At 50.4% G+C, this 18262-nt stretch overlaps 1 protein-coding gene across 1 annotated transcript in view; it reads left to right on the top strand.

Moving 5' to 3' along the window:
• The first annotated feature begins 7256 nt into the window (after positions 1-7256).
• The window catches only part of JPH3 (junctophilin 3), a 58479-nt gene continuing 47473 nt past the window's right edge, over positions 7257-18262 (top strand). Inside the window, exon 1 of the mRNA XM_071756584.1 lies at positions 7257-8054. Coding sequence (XP_071612685.1) covers positions 7673-8054 — 382 coding nt within the window. The 5' untranslated portion in view covers positions 7257-7672. The remainder of the gene's footprint in view (positions 8055-18262) is intronic.

Raw genomic sequence — 18262 nt, 5'->3', positions numbered from 1 at the left:
GCTGGGTTGGAAGGGACCTCAGATCTCATCAAGTCCAACCCTTGCTCCACTCCCCCCGTGGTTCCCAGCCCATGGCACTGAGTGCCACATCCAGGCTCTTTGGAAATATCTCCAGGGATGGAGAATCCACCCCTTCCCTGGGCAGCCCATTCCAATGGCTGAGCACCCTCTCCAGAAAGAAATTCTTTCTCATGTCCAACCTAAACCTCCCCTGGCACAACTTGAGACCTCTTGTGCCCTCTTGTCTTGCTGAGAGTTGCCTGGGAAAAGAGCCCAACCCCCCCCTGGCTCCAACCTCCTTTCAGGGAGTTGGAGAGAGTGATGAGGTCTCCCCTGAGCCTCCTCTTCTCCAGGCTGCTTGGTGGGTGCTGGGGAGAATCAAGGCCTGGGGGCAAAGATCCATCAGGCCCCAAGGAAGAAAGCATCATCACACAGTTCCTGATCCCAGCGCTGGGACTCTTCCCTCCCATGTGCTCAGCTGATCAGGATCAGCTTCTTTGCTGCTGTTTTTGTGCCTCTTGATTTCCACACGGAAACTGGCTCTATTTTTACCCGGCTCAAGCTGATTAGATTTGCAGTAATTGGCAGGATAAACAGACACATACTGCATGCAGCAGGTTAATGCGATACACTCAGTGACCAGTAAATGCACTTAGCCCATGCCCAGCACAAAGAAGGCAATCAAGGTAATTTATTGTACACATGCCTCTAACATGCCCATTAGCCATCCCTGCCCTTCCTCTCTCTCTGCAAACCCATTTCCCCTCTGAGACAATGTGTGTTATTGCCAAATGCAAAACACTCCAGCGTTTTCTCCTGAGCTCTTTGCAAGCCTCTATTAAACTCCAGGACACGCAGGAGTTTCTCTTTCTTCTTAACCCAGGCCTCGACTTTTGTTGACCTGTAAGAGATTATTAGTCTCCAAGCAGCCACATACTAAAAAAGAAAGATGCTGCTTACAACTGGGAGGCTGACCTCCTTCAAGCAATGGAATTTCCAACCATTTCAATGCCTTTCATAAGCTACAATCTACTGGAAGATTAGCAGGAGTCCTGCTTGCTGCAGTATCACCCTGTTCTTTAATTGGTTTGGGGGGTAATTTAGCTAGAGACCAAGTAGAGAAAACTTGGGGACAGCAGCGGGTGAATGGATAGTCCTGGAATTCAATCAGCTGGGGAGGAAATGAACGGGAAGTGAAAATGAAAATCATTCCAGTCTCCAAAGCTGGGTGTTTCCATCTCATATCATTAGACCTCAGCAAGGCTCTGCCAGTTGGCTCTCGATCTCTGCAAGACAGTGGTTTTGAGATAGATATAAAGAACCCTTCTTCTCCCCAAGTTGCTCTGATCCCCAGCATTTAGCTCCTCTGCAGATGGATGAACACCCGGGCACGCTGCAGCCCGGAGCCTCTCGCCTGCGGTGCCTCTGCTTACCCGATGCTCTCTTGCTGCTCACAGCTCAGCTTTGAACCCTCTCAGTTATGCATTTTAAAAATCTGCCTGATGCAGGCCCTGTTGATGTTGCCCTGTATCCCAATCAATCCATCACAGGGGCCCAAGCCCAGGGCTGTGTGGGAAGCCAAGGGTAGCACCTTGGTGGGATGATCTCAGCCTAACACCCTTGGACTCTCATTGCTGAAAGACAGTGAGCTCCCCACTGCCTCTTCCCCCCAAACTCCAGCTTGTCTTCCATTAATTCACCCTCTTTTAATTCCCTAGCTATCAAGGGCACTGTTTGTGGTTCCTTTCATTGTCCAGAATTCCTCCCAAGCTTAAAAAGGCTTCAAACCAGCAGCGTCCTCTTCACCCCGTAACGCGTGGGCACAGTGCTGGCTTCTTCCCAGTCTTCTAGTACTTTCAATGACTGTTCCAAGACCTTTTGAAAATCACCATTAACTATCCAGACAGCTCCTTGGCCACTTCCTTTACAACCCTTGCAAGTTACTCAGATCTGCTGGTTTAAAAATACCAGCTTGCTGTTCAGTGTACCTCCCAAGGTACTCTTGGGGAGTATTTCATTAGCACGTTGTCTATTTTTTTCCCCACCAGATCCCAAGGAGAAACCTGCACTGAGCATTTCTGCCTTTTCTATGTCATCAATAAATCTCCCATTTCTGTGCAGCACTGGCCCACTCTTAATGCAAAGCTTCTGCTCTGGAAAATCTTGAGAAATATCCTCCAGTCATTAGTTTTCCTGGTTTCTGAGGTCTATTAATTACAACCAGTTTCCTTTTTCTTCTTTTTGTGTTTATATCTTGGTGACTGACTTCCTCTCCAAGCCACGTTGTTTTTTGGTTTTGTTTTTTTTTCCTAACAAAGATTTCTATCTGCCTTGCTGCTTTTTTTGGGGGGGGGTAAAACATTCTCAAAGGCTTCTCCCTTTTCAGCACATTTTTCATTCAAAGCCTTCCTCCAAAATTGATCTGACTTGTAATTATTTTCTGCTTGGTGAAACAGGACCTTTGAAAGTGGCAAGTATCTATATGTAGTACTACTTGGAGCTTTATTTCATTTACACAGAACAATATAATCAAGCCAGGGTTGCTTTCTCACTCCTCCAGTGAGAAATTCATCTTCACCTGCCAGGGCGAGGCCGAATGGAGAATTCCCTCCCATTGGAGGCAATATTTTTTTGCATTAGGAAATTAGGAATTTTTCCCTCCAGAAATGATAAGGATATTTTAATACTGGCAGCTCAGGATGTTCAGCATCCATCACTGAGTCTGGACTCCCCAGTGATCACAGGGTTTTTAGTGGGTATTATGGATGTGCTGCTTCAAGAAGGAGCTCGTGTCGGGTTCCTGCTGCAGTGTGGTGATCTGCTGCAGACCCTTCTTCCTCCATACCTTATTTCCTAGGATATTGCTCCAGAAACACCCTGGATCATTTATTTCCAGTTTGCTAGTGACTTAGAACCACCCTGGGACTGCTGGTGTTTGGGAGGGGGAGATATCTGCTCCCAAACCAGTTCCAAAGGGACATGGAGATAGATTGGCAGATCAAGACCTCCAAGCAGGATTGCAAACCTCTGCACATCACTTAAAAAAACCTCCTCTTTAATTCCACATTCAGCTGCCTTTTTTCCTGTCTTTCCCTGAGAAAGAGGGCTGCTTTTTTCCCTAAGATCACTTTGATGTGCTTCCCCTTCAGCATCATTTGGGCATCCCCAGGAGCTGCTTGCAATCTGTAAGGTTCTGTGGAGCCCTGCTGCTAGTGCCAAGAAAACCATCTTCTCCTCCTGGGAATGCTGGCCTGCTGAGCTGAGAAGCCATCAAGGGCTGGGTTTGGGGTGAACAGCACACAGTTTATCCACCTCCTCCTCTTCCCATCCTCTGTTATGCTTTGCAGGATCAAATTCCTGGAAAAAGCTGCCTGCCTTGCTGGGATGCTGGTTTTCTGGTCAGACAGATCCCACTGTTCTCACCCTGAGGATGCAGTAGCCACGTGGGTTCCTCCAGCTAATCCTTTCTCCTTTCTTAAGTACAAAGTTACCAGGAGGTTTTCTGCAATGGTTGTGTCTCCCTGGTGCCCTACACGTGTCCTGCTGCACCGTAGTGTGCATCAAACCCCAGTGCCTGCATCCCCATCCCCCCCTGAGCTGCCCCATCATCCTGGCAGGATGGGATCCACCAGAGATCTGGGCTTTTCCACCAGTGTTTTTGTCCACCAGGCCCACCAGGAATAGGCAGGTGCTAATTTTATTCCCTATATTTTGCCTCGCTCCTGCTGCCAAATGCTATTTTGTCTTCCCCCATCCATTCTCAGTTACTTACCATAAGCTGATTTGCTTTTTATTGTATTTTTTTTTTTCATCTGTTCCTTTATCCCAAACGTCTTCTCGCTCCCCTCATCCACACATTCACCAAGTTATTAAAAAAAAAAAAAAAAAGCTAACAACTTGCCAGCCCTACCAAGCACTGTCTGTACCCTTGGGGAAATTTCTCCAGAGTTATTTGTGTCCTGGAGAAATCCCACTGTGGTTTAAGGGCAGCCCAGCCCCAGCATGGCAGCACCTGTAGAGGTCAATCAGGCACTTACCAGAGGTGAGAGCACCTTCCAGAAGGAAAAACCCACTGGCATTTGGGCTTGGTGTGAAATTTAATGTAGAATTTCCTCTCCCTCAGCCTCCTCCACACGGGCAGCCCCAAGGAAATATGAACTGGTCTGGAAAGAGCTCCCCAAGGCAGTCAGGAGTGCAGGTGCTTCAGGGAGTGATTTTTTAATTTTAAACTAAATCCTGACCTTTGGGTGAAGTCTGGGAAAACCAAGTTTCTTTGGGGACAGGCTCAGGGACAACAGGGTGGTGGTGGGGTTGTGCTTGGCCACCCTGGTCACCTTGGCATCTGTGATCATCCAGCCAGCCCTTTCATCTGGTATTCCCACAATCTTCCCTATTTGGATGCCAACAAGGCTTTGGGCAATTTCTGGAGCCTCCTGAACCTCATCTTCAACCCTTTCATAACCAAAAGAGCCCTTTCTGACCAACCCCTCCACTGCAGCCACAGGGGCACACACCAAAACCTAAATCAGGTCACGTCCAGAAGAAGAACCTGCCCCTTCCTCAGCCCCAAAGGTGCTGTTCCCAAATTAATACTCATTTTAAACCCATGCACCATCCTGAGAGCTCTGTCCCTGGGAAATCTCGTTCTCTGCTCCACTTCCTCAGCAGATTATTAATTTCTTTTTCACTGGGCACCAGTAAAGATGTTATTTGAACATCTGTTTTATTAGGAGCAGCACCCTGTGTTCTCACCTCAGTGGTCCCATACCCCATTGAACTCCACAGAAGGATAAGCTGGCCTTTAATTAATGTGAAAATTAATTACTTTGTTTATTAATTACAAACCACTACCACTGTGCAAAACTACTGAGAGAACAACAGAAGGGGGCTGGCCTTTTTTTCCCCTGCCAAAATTTGTAGACATTTTATACAAGTTCAGTTGTAACATTGGGGGTTTCCACCCAAAATCTCGCTCCAGAAAAGAAAAAAAAAAAAAAAGGGGGGGGGGGAGTTTGCAGTTGCCAAAAAATGCAGTACCTGAAGGGAGGGTTTTTTAGGAAACAAACAAACAAAAAAGCCCACAATAAAACACACACAGAGTGTATGATGAGGATGGTTCTTGCATAGATGAAGGACTTGGTGTTTGGAAAGACATTTTCAGCTGAACCAAAATGCTTCAGTGGGAAAATTTCCACCCACTCTGGTTGCATCTCTTCCCTCCAGCTCTGAGGGAAGAGGAAGCTTTTCTTCCCAGTGAGGTTGGTTCTGTGTTTCCGTGGCTGGACAAGAAAATATAACAAAGGATTCAGGATGAAAAAAAAAACAAACAACCCAACCAAAAAACCAACAAACCAAGACCCTGAGTGGTAAGATGCAGTCTGGAACTTCCCCCTGGGTGGGCAACCAGGCAGGTAGTGAGCGAGCCATCCTTTCCAGTGGGGATGCAAGTGCCTGGACACCCTGGGTTTCAATCTCCAGGGTTTGCAGAGCTCATTTTATTTTATTTTCTTTGGAGCCCTTCATCTCTTGCCCAGATTTTTGTTGCTTTTATAGGCACTTTTGAATTTTTATCACACGGCGCTCCCCCTTTTAATGTTTCTGCCTTAATGCACTCCTGTATTAATGCAAATGTCTCTGTGTAGAGATGCAGAGAGACCTGAAAATCCACCCTGATGCTGCAAATATTTGGCAGGCTGAGGAGCCAGGGGGTGCGTTGCAGGACCCCGCGTGCTCCAGAGGCATGGAGTGAGCTGTCACCACTGCCTGGGGAGGAATTCACAGCTTCCCCAATCCCCGGGGGAGGGAAGAAAGGAATAAAAAATAACCTGCGGATGGGACCGGGGAGCTCCTCCTGCTGTTTTTTCAGGGCTCGGGAGGCTCCTGATGGGATGCTTGGTGCTGAAGGGAGGGGATGGAGATGTGCAGCAGCCCGGCAGGGAGGGGGACACAGCCAGGACCTGCTGCCATAAAACCCCGAGAGGCATCACGGCCTTTTCATGAATAAATAATTCGTGTTGCAGTTGCAGTGTGCTGGACCCGGGCACGGAGCAACAATCATCTGCCCGGAGATTCGGTGTTGCCGATGCACAACGAGGCGTTTTTGTGTGGTTTTTTTTTTTTTTGTTTTTTTTTTTTAAACCCTTCTTCCTTGTGGCCCCCCTCCACCCCCCACCTGCAAGTAGGGACCCCCGGGGTCTGGCAGGGGACAGTCCCCCCCACCCCATCCTTTGTGGCGTGGAAGCAGCGTCGGGAAAGAGGGGGAAAAGGAGAAGGGATAAATAAACACAAATTTTAAAAAAAGAAAAAAAAAAAAAAAAAAAAAAAGAAAGAAGGGAGCGATGCAGGGGGCTGCGGCCCTGCTGGGGTGGGGAGGAGAAGGCGACGCAGTTCCTGTCTCTTTAAATCCACCCTGAGCCAGGAGCCGGGAGCTGAGGCAGAGCAGAGCTCAGGATCCCTGCTCATTAATAAGCAGGATTTATCCCCGTAGGGAGCCGGGAAGCAGCGTTGGGGCAGGCAGGGAGGGGGCTGTCTGTGTCTGTGTGTGTTTAGGGGGGGTTCTCGGCCGTGGGGAAAGCCGGTGGAGCCGTGTGCCCTCTGCCCCCCTCCCCGACCCTCACCCCGGGCATCCAACCTCGCTCCGAGCATCCTCCGGCCAAGATGCGGGATCGGCTGGGCGAGGCGAGCGGGTCCCCCCGGGAGTGAGGTTTGGGGGGGGAGGGAGGTGAGGGCAGGGAGGGTGCGGGGTGGGTGGGGTGGAGGTGTCGGGAGGGTGTGTGCGGGGGGGGTGGGAGCCCACGTCGGCTTTTTAGGACGCGGGGGGTGGGTGCTGCGCCTTGCGAGGGCCGGAGCGGGAGGCCGGGAGGGAGAGAAGGAGGGAGGGAGGGAGAGGGCGGCGGAGGCACCGCATTGCTGCTGCTGCTGCTGCTGCTGCTGCTGCTGCTGCTGCTGCCGCTGCTGCTGTGGTGAGGGCCGGTCCCGCTGCCGGCCCCGCCATGCCGCCGCCCCCGCCGCCCCCCCCGGCCCTGCGCCCGGGCAGCCCGCGGGGGGCACCGCGGGGGGGGCTCTGAGCCGCCTGCCCCGGGGTGCGCCGGGCTGCGGGGCTCATAGTCACCTTTATTTTTTTTATTATTTTTTTTCCCCCCCTTCCTCTTGGCATTTGGCCTCTTTTTTTTTTTTTTTTTTTTTTTTTTTTCCCCTCTTTTTTTTTTTCCCTCTTTCTTTTTTTTTTTTTTCTCTTTTTTTTTTTTTTTTTTTTTTTTTTTTTCCCCCACCCCCGTTCCCTGCCTTGGATGGTTTTTAGGTGGAGTCGTTTGCACCAAAACCCAATAGCTGCTGCTGTTCTTGCTGCTATTTTTTTTTTTTTTTTTTTTTTTTTTTTTTTTTTAATGATACTGTTTCCACAGCAGGGGAAGAGAGAACTGATCCTGAACATACTCCCAGAGAATGAATAATCACAAGAAACTGGCTTAAGCAGCTCCTTGGATCTGGTGCATGATTTAGCTTGAGTTTAATTCGATTTAATTTTTATATATATATATATATATTTATTATTTTTTCCCCTTAAATTGTCACTCGTCTTTTTTTTTTTTTTTTTTTTTAAATCTCTATTTTTTCATTTAATTTTTTTTTTTTTTTTTCACCTTTGGGGAGATTTGCAAACCGAATTACATGCATGTCCAGTGGGGGAAGGTTTAATTTTGATGATGGAGGGTCGTACTGTGGAGGCTGGGAGGACGGAAAGGCTCATGGCCATGGAATCTGTACCGGCCCCAAGGGTCAAGGTGAATATTCGGGCTCCTGGAGTCACGGATTTGAGGTGCTGGGGGTCTACACTTGGCCCAGTGGCAACACTTACCAGGGCACCTGGGCCCAGGGCAAACGCCATGGCATTGGCATGGAGAGCAAAGGGAAGTGGGTGTACAAAGGAGAGTGGACCCACGGATTTAAGGGACGGTACGGGGTCCGTGAATGCACTGGAAATGGGGCCAAGTATGAAGGCACCTGGAGCAATGGATTACAGGATGGCTACGGGACAGAGACCTACTCGGATGGAGGTGAGTGCTGCATTGATGCTTTGCTGGGTTGTGGAGGAAGGGGGGGGGTTACAAAGCTTCTGAATTGGAGCCCTGGTTTTAGGCTGGAGCCTGGGAGGTTTGTCCCCTGCCAGCTCGGGGTGAGGGATGCTCAGACCCTGCAGGAGATAAAGGACCGGCCCAGCGTGGCAGCAGCACAGCTCTTGCCCACAGGTAGCCCCATATGTTCAGCTGCTCTCTGGGTGCTGGGTCCTTCCCCCTCTCTTCTCCTCCACCAGGCTTTTTTTGGGATGTGCTGGTGGGGGGGGGACGCCCAGCTTTCACCCCCTGGGCTGGGAGGATGGGGTGGGTCAAGCAACTGGGAGCCAACCCAAGCTGCACATGGGATTTGCAGTTCTGCACCACTGGAACCTGTAGGATTTGCGTGGAAGCAACCCCGAGAGTGTGGGGGGGAATCCAGGGCAGCTCTGGTGCTGCAAACACTTCCAGCCCGGGGCTGGGGTCTCCCCACACCCTGCAGCCCCTCTGAACACAGCCCCGAGCTGAATAATGCCAGGCAAAAGACTTTTAATTCAGACAAGAGCCTTACATTCCTAGTTTATGGCTTACTGCTTAGCACAGGGGCTCAGAGGGATCACCAAAGCTATTCTCTGCCATCAACATGGCTTAAGGAGATGTGGAGGGGAAACTAGGATTAAATAAAAAGCAAGAAAACCTAATTGAAGCGATCAAAAAAAAAAGGAAAAAAAAAAAAAAAAATCCGGGCTAACAAGCTTTAAGGCCCAACTAGGAGAAACAGCTGGTGCTCTGCCCTAAGTGGCTGTATCATTCCCTCTCTTGTTTTGTGGCTACTTCCATAGGAATTGCCACCATAATACCAGGCAGGCCTACCTGCCAGCACCATGGGGCATTCTCCAGTGCTGCCCCATGGTTTGGCTGGCAAACATCTTCCATCTAAAGCAGGATTATTTTTTTTTTAGGGGGGGCTTAGATTTTGTTTGTGGTTTTTTTCCTGTGTTTTTTTTTTTATGAGGTTCCCATTTTCCAGGATTGCTACTTTAAGGAAAATTGCAGCGTTGCTGAGCTCCATCACAGCCTTCCTGAAAGGTGCTGCAAGACCTTTCTCTAGAAACCCCAGTTTGCTGCTTTGTGGTGAGGCAGGGAGGCAAGATTAAACCTTACCTGCAGCTGCTCTTTTGTGCTCTCGAGGGGAGAGGTGAAACAATCTTGATTTTTTTTTTTTTTTTTTTTTTTTTTATTATTTTTAATTTTTTTTTTTTTTTCAATGCTAATTTTGTGCCGGGTGGCTTTCCTCCTAGAGGAAAATAGAGCTGCAAGCTTTTGTTTCAGCTGCCTGGGATAATGCTGGGGTCTGAGCTGGAATCTGCCGAGTGTGTGTTTGCAAACCATCAATAAATCCCAGCAGCCCTTCCGTTGGGAATAGAGCTTGGTCAGAGAATAATCCAGGTCTCCCACATTCCAAGCTCTCGGGGGGGGGGTGGGGGGTGTAGAGGTGGTTTTTTTTCTGCATTTTCCCAACGTGGGAGTTATCACCCTGCCCCCCTCCTGTCCCCCAGCCCTTGCTTGGGGCAGGGGGGTTGCAGAAGGCAGGCAGAGGTCTTGACAAAGCACAGGACCCTGAGGGTTGGGTGTTGCAGGGGTGATCCCATCCCTGGGCACCCACCTGCCCCCACCCCAACCTTCTTCCCCATCAGCCTGGAGAGCATCTCCAAATTGGGGTGGCTTCCCAGCAGTTTCATCATTGCTGAGAACCTACCAGAAGGAAAGAGCTTTCTCTTTCATCTTGTCAGGCCACCCCCTCTTCTCCATGTTGGGGGGGACCCAAAATCTCTGTTAAATGTTTCAGAAGGAAGTAAGAGGATCAAGGGCAGGGTTTGGAGCACAATTCCCTCTTCCAGGGAATCTGCAAACCATCCTAGGAGGAAGGGGGTCCCAGTGACCAAGGCTGTTCTGCTCCCAGGGACCTCCTGGTCCTGCTGGCTGGGCTCCTCCACACCACCTTCCCCCCTGGTCCAAACCCAACTGAAACTTCACTTTCCCCATCTCCATTCTGGGTGCAAAACACCAAAGTTGGGCACCTCCAGCCTTTTGGCCACCAAATCTGAACGAACTTTGTGTGTTTGGATGCCAGAAGCTTGGGTGTGCAGGAGATATGGCAGAGGGGAGGCAACTGCTGGGAAGGATGTTTCTCATTAAGCTCTTCAAGTTATTACCTTCATCAAACCAAAGTATCCTAGAATCCTCGCCCCAGCATCTGTCACTTGCCACCCACAGATAAATATTCATCCCTTGCCCAGATATATGTATAGATATATATATATATTTTAGCTCATCAACCAGAGCTAGGGGATGGCTCCCTAAATGCGCAGCAAAATCTGTGGCTTTCACTCCAGTGTTACCATTTCCTCCCCCAGTAGTGGGAAAGGGCAAAACCTGAGGCTCCACCACCCACTGCCAACTCTGCCTTGGAGTGGGGGGGGTGGGGGAGCAATATTTGGCTTGGCTGATGCCCCCGTGTTGCTGCTGGATGGGGAAGGAGGGGAGGGGCATTATGGCAAGTGGTGGCCTGAGCCACGTTGCCACCACCCCCAGCTCCTCCACCACCACCCCCAGCTCCTCCACCACCAACCATCCCTCAACTCCACCACCACCACCCCCCCAACTCCACCACTACCTCCACCATCACCACCACCATCACCCCCAACTCCTCCATTACCCCCAACTCCATCACCACGACCCCCAGCTCCACCACCACCACCCCCCCCAACTCCACCACTACCTCCACCATCACCCCCAACTCCTCCATCACCACCAACTCCTCCATCACCCCCAACTTCACCACCACCATCACCACGACCCCCAACTCTTCCACCACCACCACCACCCCCCCCAACTCCACCACCACCATCACCACCCCCAATTCCTCCACCACCAACCATCCCCCAACTCCAACACCACTACCATCACCACCACCCCAACTCTACCACCACCACCCAACTGCTCTATCACCACCACCATCCCCCCAACTCCCCCATCACCCCCAACTCCACCACCACCATCACCACGACCCCCCCAACTCCACCATCACCACCACCACCCCAACTCTACCACGACCCCCAACTCCACCACCACCACCACCCCCCTCCCCACCCCCTGGCCCTGCTCACTCCTGCCCCCCCCACACTTCCCCCGCAGGCATCTTGCAGCTCTCACACCTCCCACACCAACACTCTCAGCACCACCCAGCCAGGCACCCACCCACCCCTCCACCCACCTCACCCACCCCAGGACCCACACTCACACCCGACCCACTTGAGCACCCGGGTTCCCTGAGCCCTCTGGGTGCTTGGCCAGCAGCTTGGTTCCTGGGGTGGGCTTGGGGCTCCCCTCATGGCAAGCAGGATGCTGAGGGGCTGGAGCATAGCCAGAGAAGGGCAAAGGGCTGGAGCAGAAGGAGAAGGGGCTGGAGAAGTTGTGAGGAGCTGCTGAAGGAGCTGGGGGTGTTGATCCTGGAGCAGAGGAGGCTGAGGGGAGAGCTTCTGGCTCTCTGCTGAGAGGAGGTTGGAGCCAGGGGGGTTTTGGTCTCTTTACCCAAAGAACAAGGGATGGGACAAGAGGAAATGGCCTCAAGTCGTGCCAGGGAGGTTTAGGTTGGAGATTTGGAGAAACTTCTTCATTGCAAGGGTGATCAAACACTGGTCCTGGCTGCCCAGGCTGGTGGTTGACTCCCCATCCCTGGAGGTGCTCAGAAGTTGTGGAGATGGGATGCTGAGGGACCTGGTTTAGCACTGGACTTGGTAAAGCTGGGTTAATATTTGGACTCGATGATCTTAAAGGGCTTTTCTAGCCAGGGTGATGATTCTGTGAGCAAGGCAAACCTGCTGCTCAGAGCCCAAATAAACAAATACAGCCCACGCTTGGCCAAATCTCCCTGGCACCACTGCACACCCCACCCACAGTCCTGCACCTGCACTCTCCTCTCTCTTTCCCCTGCATGCATGCACCCAGTCAGACCCCCCCACACCCCCACACTGCTGAAATGTCTTTATCCTGGTGCTGAGCCCCAGGCTGCCCAGAGAAGCTGTGGCTGCCCCATCCCTGGCAGTGTCTCAGCCCAGGTTGGATGGGGCTTGGAGCATCCTGGGCTGTGGGAGGTGTCCCTGCCCATGGGATCACAGAACAAGGTGATCTTTAAGGTCCCTTCCAACCCAAACCATTGTATCATTTCTGCCAAAACTCTTTTGCCACCTCCTGTACCCACCCAGCAGCCCCCTGATGTTCTATATCCAGGCTGCTGAGCACTGCTTTGATCAGACGCTGGAGGTGCAGCAGCCACTTGTTTGCTGGCCCTGGTTCAGCCTGGCTCCAGATCAGGATTTTTCCCTTGGTTCAGGCAAAAGGGGCTGAACCCACCTGGGTCAGCACCCAGGGCAACCAGGACCTTGCTGAAGCAGAGGGCTGGAGACCTCCCAATGGAGACCTTGTCCCGAGCAGGTCTGGAGGTCAGGAGATATTTCAGCTTGTGCCTTTCTGTAACTCCTCGGATCCTTTGGAAAAACTTACCCAGGGGTAAAGGTTGGAGTGGGAACTGCAGGCTGGCCATGGGAACCCTAGGGCTGTGCCTTGGCTTTGGGTTTAGCTGCTGAAACCCTGGCTGGGGACATGGTGAATGAAAAAAAACCCCAAACCTACTTTTGCTGTTTCCCTCCTTCCTCCACCCCTCCCCAGGTGGAACATTTGGGATTTAGAGAGGAGCCCAGGAAGGGGACCAGCCCCTCGCTAAGGTCCCCATTGCCTGGCCAAACCCTGGGGAGCAGCTCCCTGGGGTTCTTCAGGCTGGAGGTGTCCCCAGTGCATCGAGGCCATGGCAGGTCCCTCCTGCTGCCACCCCAAGTGCCCAAGAAGCTCCTGGCAGCTTTTTTTCCTCAGGAGGCATCCCCCAAACCAGCCGGGCAGTGGCATCGTGGTGTTCATCTTGTGTAATCCTCCGTGCCCACTCACCTAAATGAATCATCCCTTGATAGGTGAGTGAAATAGAATCAGTGTTTTCATTGTTAGCACCGGGTGAGTAGGCAAGTGGGGTTTCTTGGCCCTGGGCTGGCAAATTTTCCTGCTTGGCAAGCAGCGGGGAGAGGGAAAGCGATGGGGTGGGAGGTGCTGCCCTGGGCTCTCTCCCAGCCTGTCCCCAGTGTGCTGGCTCTGTGTCCCAGTTTCTGCACTGGTGACACCCTCAGACCTTCTTGTGGCAGGGGCTACCAACCCAAATGGCTTTGGAGTGGTCGAGGAGGTGAAAACCGTGGAGATATTTGGTGCTCAGAGGGGGATGGAGAGGGGATGCTGCAGGGAGAGGGGACACAGGACCCTGGGGACACAGGGTTTGGAGGGACCACCACGGATCAGGGGCTCTAAGGGTGGTGGCATCACTGAGGGCCACAGTGGGTGTTTCATGGGTTCCTCTACAAGACCCAAGTAGCCAGGGCAAATTTCCCTGCAGTGTGTTGGTAGCAGGGATGTCAGAATTACCTTCAAAGTATCAACTCTCCTCCTTGTTTTGCTGCCAGGAAGGAATCATGGATGCACTTTAAGTAGTGGGTGGAAACAAGAAAATAGAAACACACCCAGAGCCTCCTGCAGAATCAGCCCGAGCTGCTCCTAATAACCCTCCTAAGAACCTACTAATTTAAAGGAAAAAAAAAAAAAAAAAAAAAAGGTTTGAACTTTGTTTCTGAAGCATCCTGCTCCCTAGATTTGGTCCAGAAGATCCTGGCAGTGCAGCAGAGGCCCTGGGGGAGCAGTAGCTGAACCATCAGGACCTGAGGAACATAGAAAAATGAATCAAAATACTAAATGAGGGCTCTGACCAGCATCATGAAAAATAAATGATATGAACTCATGGTAATTACTTATCTCACTGGAACATGCTGCTTAGTTTCAGGTACAGCTCAGGACAGAGGAAAAAGGATTTTCACCCTGGGGAAAAGGATGAGAAAGAGAAATTACCAAGCAGGTTTAGACCCCAGCCCCATCTTCCTGATGTCCAGGGGATGCTGCAGGACCCCAGCCTGGGGGGAACTAGCTCTAAGCCCAGCCTGACCCATAAGAGAGGATGATTTCTGTCCCAGAGCACAATTTTCACTTTCTTTCACTAAGGGTGGGTCACCCCAAGGCTTCTCATGGATTTTAATGTAAATCTCAGGATATTTCCATGGGATTTGGTGTCCCATGGGGCTCCTTGTGGTTGGGTGATATCTGCTCCTGGAGCTGAAGGTTGGGTTTTTGTTTGGTTTTGTTTTTTTCTTTTCCTTGAAGCTCCAGCTTGTGGAATCATGTGATATTGCAAGATTTTCAGCTTCTTTTTTTTTTTTTTATTATTATTATTATTATTATTTTTTGCACCAAGGTTTTCCACAGACCAGTGCAGAAAAGTCATTCCTACAGAGTTGGGAACCAGCAGGCAAGAGCTAAAAATGCCTCCAGTTTAAAAATTCCTCGATTTGGAAATGAACCTGATGAATTTTGAATGCTTGGAGTCAGGCAGGGTGGATGTAGATGAATTATCTGTATTAATGGGGGCAGGATTTAAAGATACAGAAGCCAGGGCAGGCTGGAGTTGGGGATGATCTTACAGGGGACAAGCCCGTGGTTTAGAATCTCTCTTGGCAGATTTTGGAGTTTTTGGGGTCTGGCTTTGGCATTGAGTGAAATCCTGACCAAGGAAAGAGGATTTTTTGCAGGGGTTTTCCATACAGGAGCATCTTGGTGCTAGTTCATCCCTGCAATAAGCTGTTTAATTTACAATTAAAGTGTTAATTAGCAAAAAAGGGGGGAAAAAACCCCACTTGAATGGCCAGTGTTTCTGTTTTGGGGTTTGGTGTTGGCTTTTCAAAGGCAGATTCTGGCCTTTGAATCAAAAATCTTTAAAAATGTCAAGCAGTGCCTGAGCATTCCCTTAGGACAAACCCCTCCTTTCCCAAAATTACTCCTTGAAGGAATCCCACTTACTCTCATCATGCAGCAGAGCATCATGAATTTTCATGAATGAGTGAACAACCAGAGCACAGTCCTAAAGTTTTCAGCCCTTCTCCCCAAGATGATCACTGTAAAGTGCTTTCCTGCTCAGGGCATCACTTTGGGTCTGCAGGGTGTTTCCCTGGAGTAAATAAATAATAATACTTATTTACTTACATAATATAAGTATATATACTTGTATATAATATAAAAAATAATATTTCTTTATTTATAAATAAACAATAATATTTCACACAAAATAAAACAAACCCTCTTGTGGCCTCAGCCCATCCAGTGCCATCCCTGCTCCTCCTACCCCAAATCTGGGGGGAGCTGAGCATCTCCCAGGGGATGCAGCCCCCCAGAACAGCATCATTTGTGAATGCCAGGGAATCAGCTCTTATTCTCCTGAGCTCTGCTGAGAAATGGGGTGAGATCACAGAGTTTGCACTGAGGATTAGAGTGCTGGAGGATTAAGGGACTAAGCATTAGCCTGATTTCACTCTGCTTTGTCAGAGGAGCCCATTAGATGTAATAAAGGTGCTGAGTGACACCTTCATTTGTTTCCCATCCCTCCTGTGAAACTCTGAGCCCACGTTTGGACCCACAGAGATTCAGCTGCCCTGGGCAAAGCTGTGGGTCCCATTTCACCAGGGGATGATGCTCTTTTGACACTGCTTTCCAAAAGAACAGAAATTTCTTTCTTTAGTTCTTTCCTTTTGCAAAGCTGCCTTTCTCCTGACTCCAGGACCTGGGGCTTTAAGAAAAAGCACAACTGGCCTGAGCTGCACAATGAGCCCCAGCAGAATTAGTGGTGCTGAGGTTTGCTTGTCATCAGAAGGGTCTGGAGCCTTTCTCTGGCTGCTGCTGGAAAAGGCAATTGCTAATGAGTGCAGAGAGGCCAGAGGAAGCAGGAGATCCGGGATAATGAGAGAAAAAGAGGGGGCAAATTGATGTCTGCCAGCATAGCTTCATCCTGCTGACCTCCTGACAGCAAATCTCTTTGGGGCAGGTGTCATGGGACTGAGGATATAAAGCACTCCCCTTGTTTTGGGGGGAGATGAGTTGGGGTGGAAGGGACCTTGATGATCATCTCATTCCAGGCCCATGCCCAGGGACCCCTCCCCCAGCCCAGGGTGCTCCAAGCCCCATCCAACCTGGGCTGAGACACTGCCAGGGATGGGGCAGCCACAGCTTCTCTGGGAAACCAGGGGCTCAGCACCCTCAAAGGGAAGAATTTCTTCCTAATGTATCACCTAAATCTTCCCCCTTTCAGTTTAAAGCCATTTCCCCCTTCTCCTGTCACTATGTACCCTCGTGGAGGGGCATTCCCCATCCCCCAGCTGAGCATCTCATCTGGATTTCCCTTTCTGATGATTTTTCCCTTTGGACATCAGCTGAGCAATCCCTGGGCTGTGGTGTTTCTGTTCCTTCAGGGTGTTATTTGCATCCTCAGAGGAGGAGGAGGAGGAGGCAGATTTCCTGGCTGTATAAATCCATCTCCTCCCTCCCGCTCCCAACTCTTCCTCCTGCAGAGGTGCCCAGTGAGACTCCAGCCCTGCACCCATCTCCACCTTCTTCCAAAGCCATCGTGTCCCAAACCACTCCACTTTTTTGTTTCCTTAGATGGAGAATCCTTGCTTTTTAGCTCGAAAAAGTAACCATGTTGGTAGGAGCTGCAAATGATGCTGTGTTTTTGGTTGAGACCTGATGCTGCCCAGAAAGTAACAGACCAGGCTCTGAAAGCTCTGCTCTTCTCCCTTCTCCTTTCCCTCTCCCTCTCCCCCATGGATGCCCATCCTGTACAGCACCATGACTAACCCCCATCACATGTCCCTGCCTGCAGATTAGATATTTGCATACTCAAAAAAAAAAAAAAAAAAAAAAAAAAAAAAAATCCATACTTTATTTCTCCCCCTCCCTAAGCAGTTACCAGAACGTATTTTTGGCAAACGAGCAGCCACAGCAGAAGCATCTGACTGAGTTTTTTAGCCTGGCTTGATGATGGGTCAGAGGCATGGGGAGGGAATTTTCCTGCTGGTGCTGGATCTGTGCAGCATCACACAGGTGAATCCTGCTTTTCACCATGGGTAGTGCAAGATGGCAAGTCCTGACCCTCTGTATCACGGCAGCTGAGGGGTTCAGGTGGTGATCTGGGGGATGATTTCTGCTCTCTGGTGGGCAGCTGGGGATGGGGCAGGGTGTGCAAGTGCCCTTGTCACCCAGGTCAGCCTTGTCCTGCTGGCAGGAAGGGTTTGGGATGGTTTGGCAGCAAACGTGGCCCCAGGTGTGTGCTCAGGAGGAGCCAGACCTGCAGGCAGGCAGCATCTTTGATGGACACATTTATTTTTACCAGCAAGGCCCCTTGGACATGGGTGGCTGGTGAGGAGGTGCCCATCATCCCACCATCAGGGCTGGAGCTGGATCAGCATCCTTCAGCCCTCTGTTTTCTCTCCCCCATCTTCTCGTTGGGGTGAGATGGTTCTGAGATGTTAAAGCTGATTTCTGCCTCAATCCTCCCTGGGCCTTTCTGCTATCAGATAGCTAGAAAGTGATAGCTGTAAAACTTGCTCCTTCTCTCTTAATTCCAGAGACCTAATTATTGCCATCAGACATCTTTAATTAATATGCTGCAGAGCTCAGAGATAAGAGAGGGGGGGGTCCAGCACTCCAGGAAGGATATTTCACCAGATGAACTCACAATTTGCAAGGCCTAATTACTTCAGCTTGGACTGGAAATGTGGACAGGCACTTTGGATAGCTCAGACCTCATTCCCAAATTTCTCTGAGCAGCCAAAGGGAGATGGGAAGGTTGGATCCCTCCTGTGGCCAAACCCTCTCACAGTCCCAGGAGGATCTGGCGAGGCTTCAAGGATGGGACAAAAGCTTCAGAGAAAGCTTTGGAGCCTGGTGTTCCCATTCATGTCCTGTTGGACCCTGTGCCTGATGATTTTGATGATTTTAGCCCTTGCACTGCCCCATGTTGGTTGGTTACTGGTGTTGGTTTGTTTGGTTGTTTTTTTTTTTTTAACTCAGTGATGAGTAAGGAATATTTTTCTAAACGTTCGACTTTGTTCCCAGGTCATGTTGTGATAATAACATGGATGTGTCCACAGAACTCAACATTCTTTCCAGCATCCTAAATAACTGCTCCTGTTACTCCAGAGGAGAGGCTGGAACAAGGCAGGGCTGTGCAAAAC

The sequence above is a fragment of the Heliangelus exortis genome, chromosome 13 (assembly GCF_036169615.1).
Source record: "Heliangelus exortis chromosome 13, bHelExo1.hap1, whole genome shotgun sequence".
In the NCBI taxonomy this organism is placed as follows: domain Eukaryota; kingdom Metazoa; phylum Chordata; class Aves; order Apodiformes; family Trochilidae; genus Heliangelus; species Heliangelus exortis.
The sequence above is the reverse complement of the archived record's forward strand: the minus strand, read 5'-3'. Positions and strand labels throughout refer to the sequence as shown.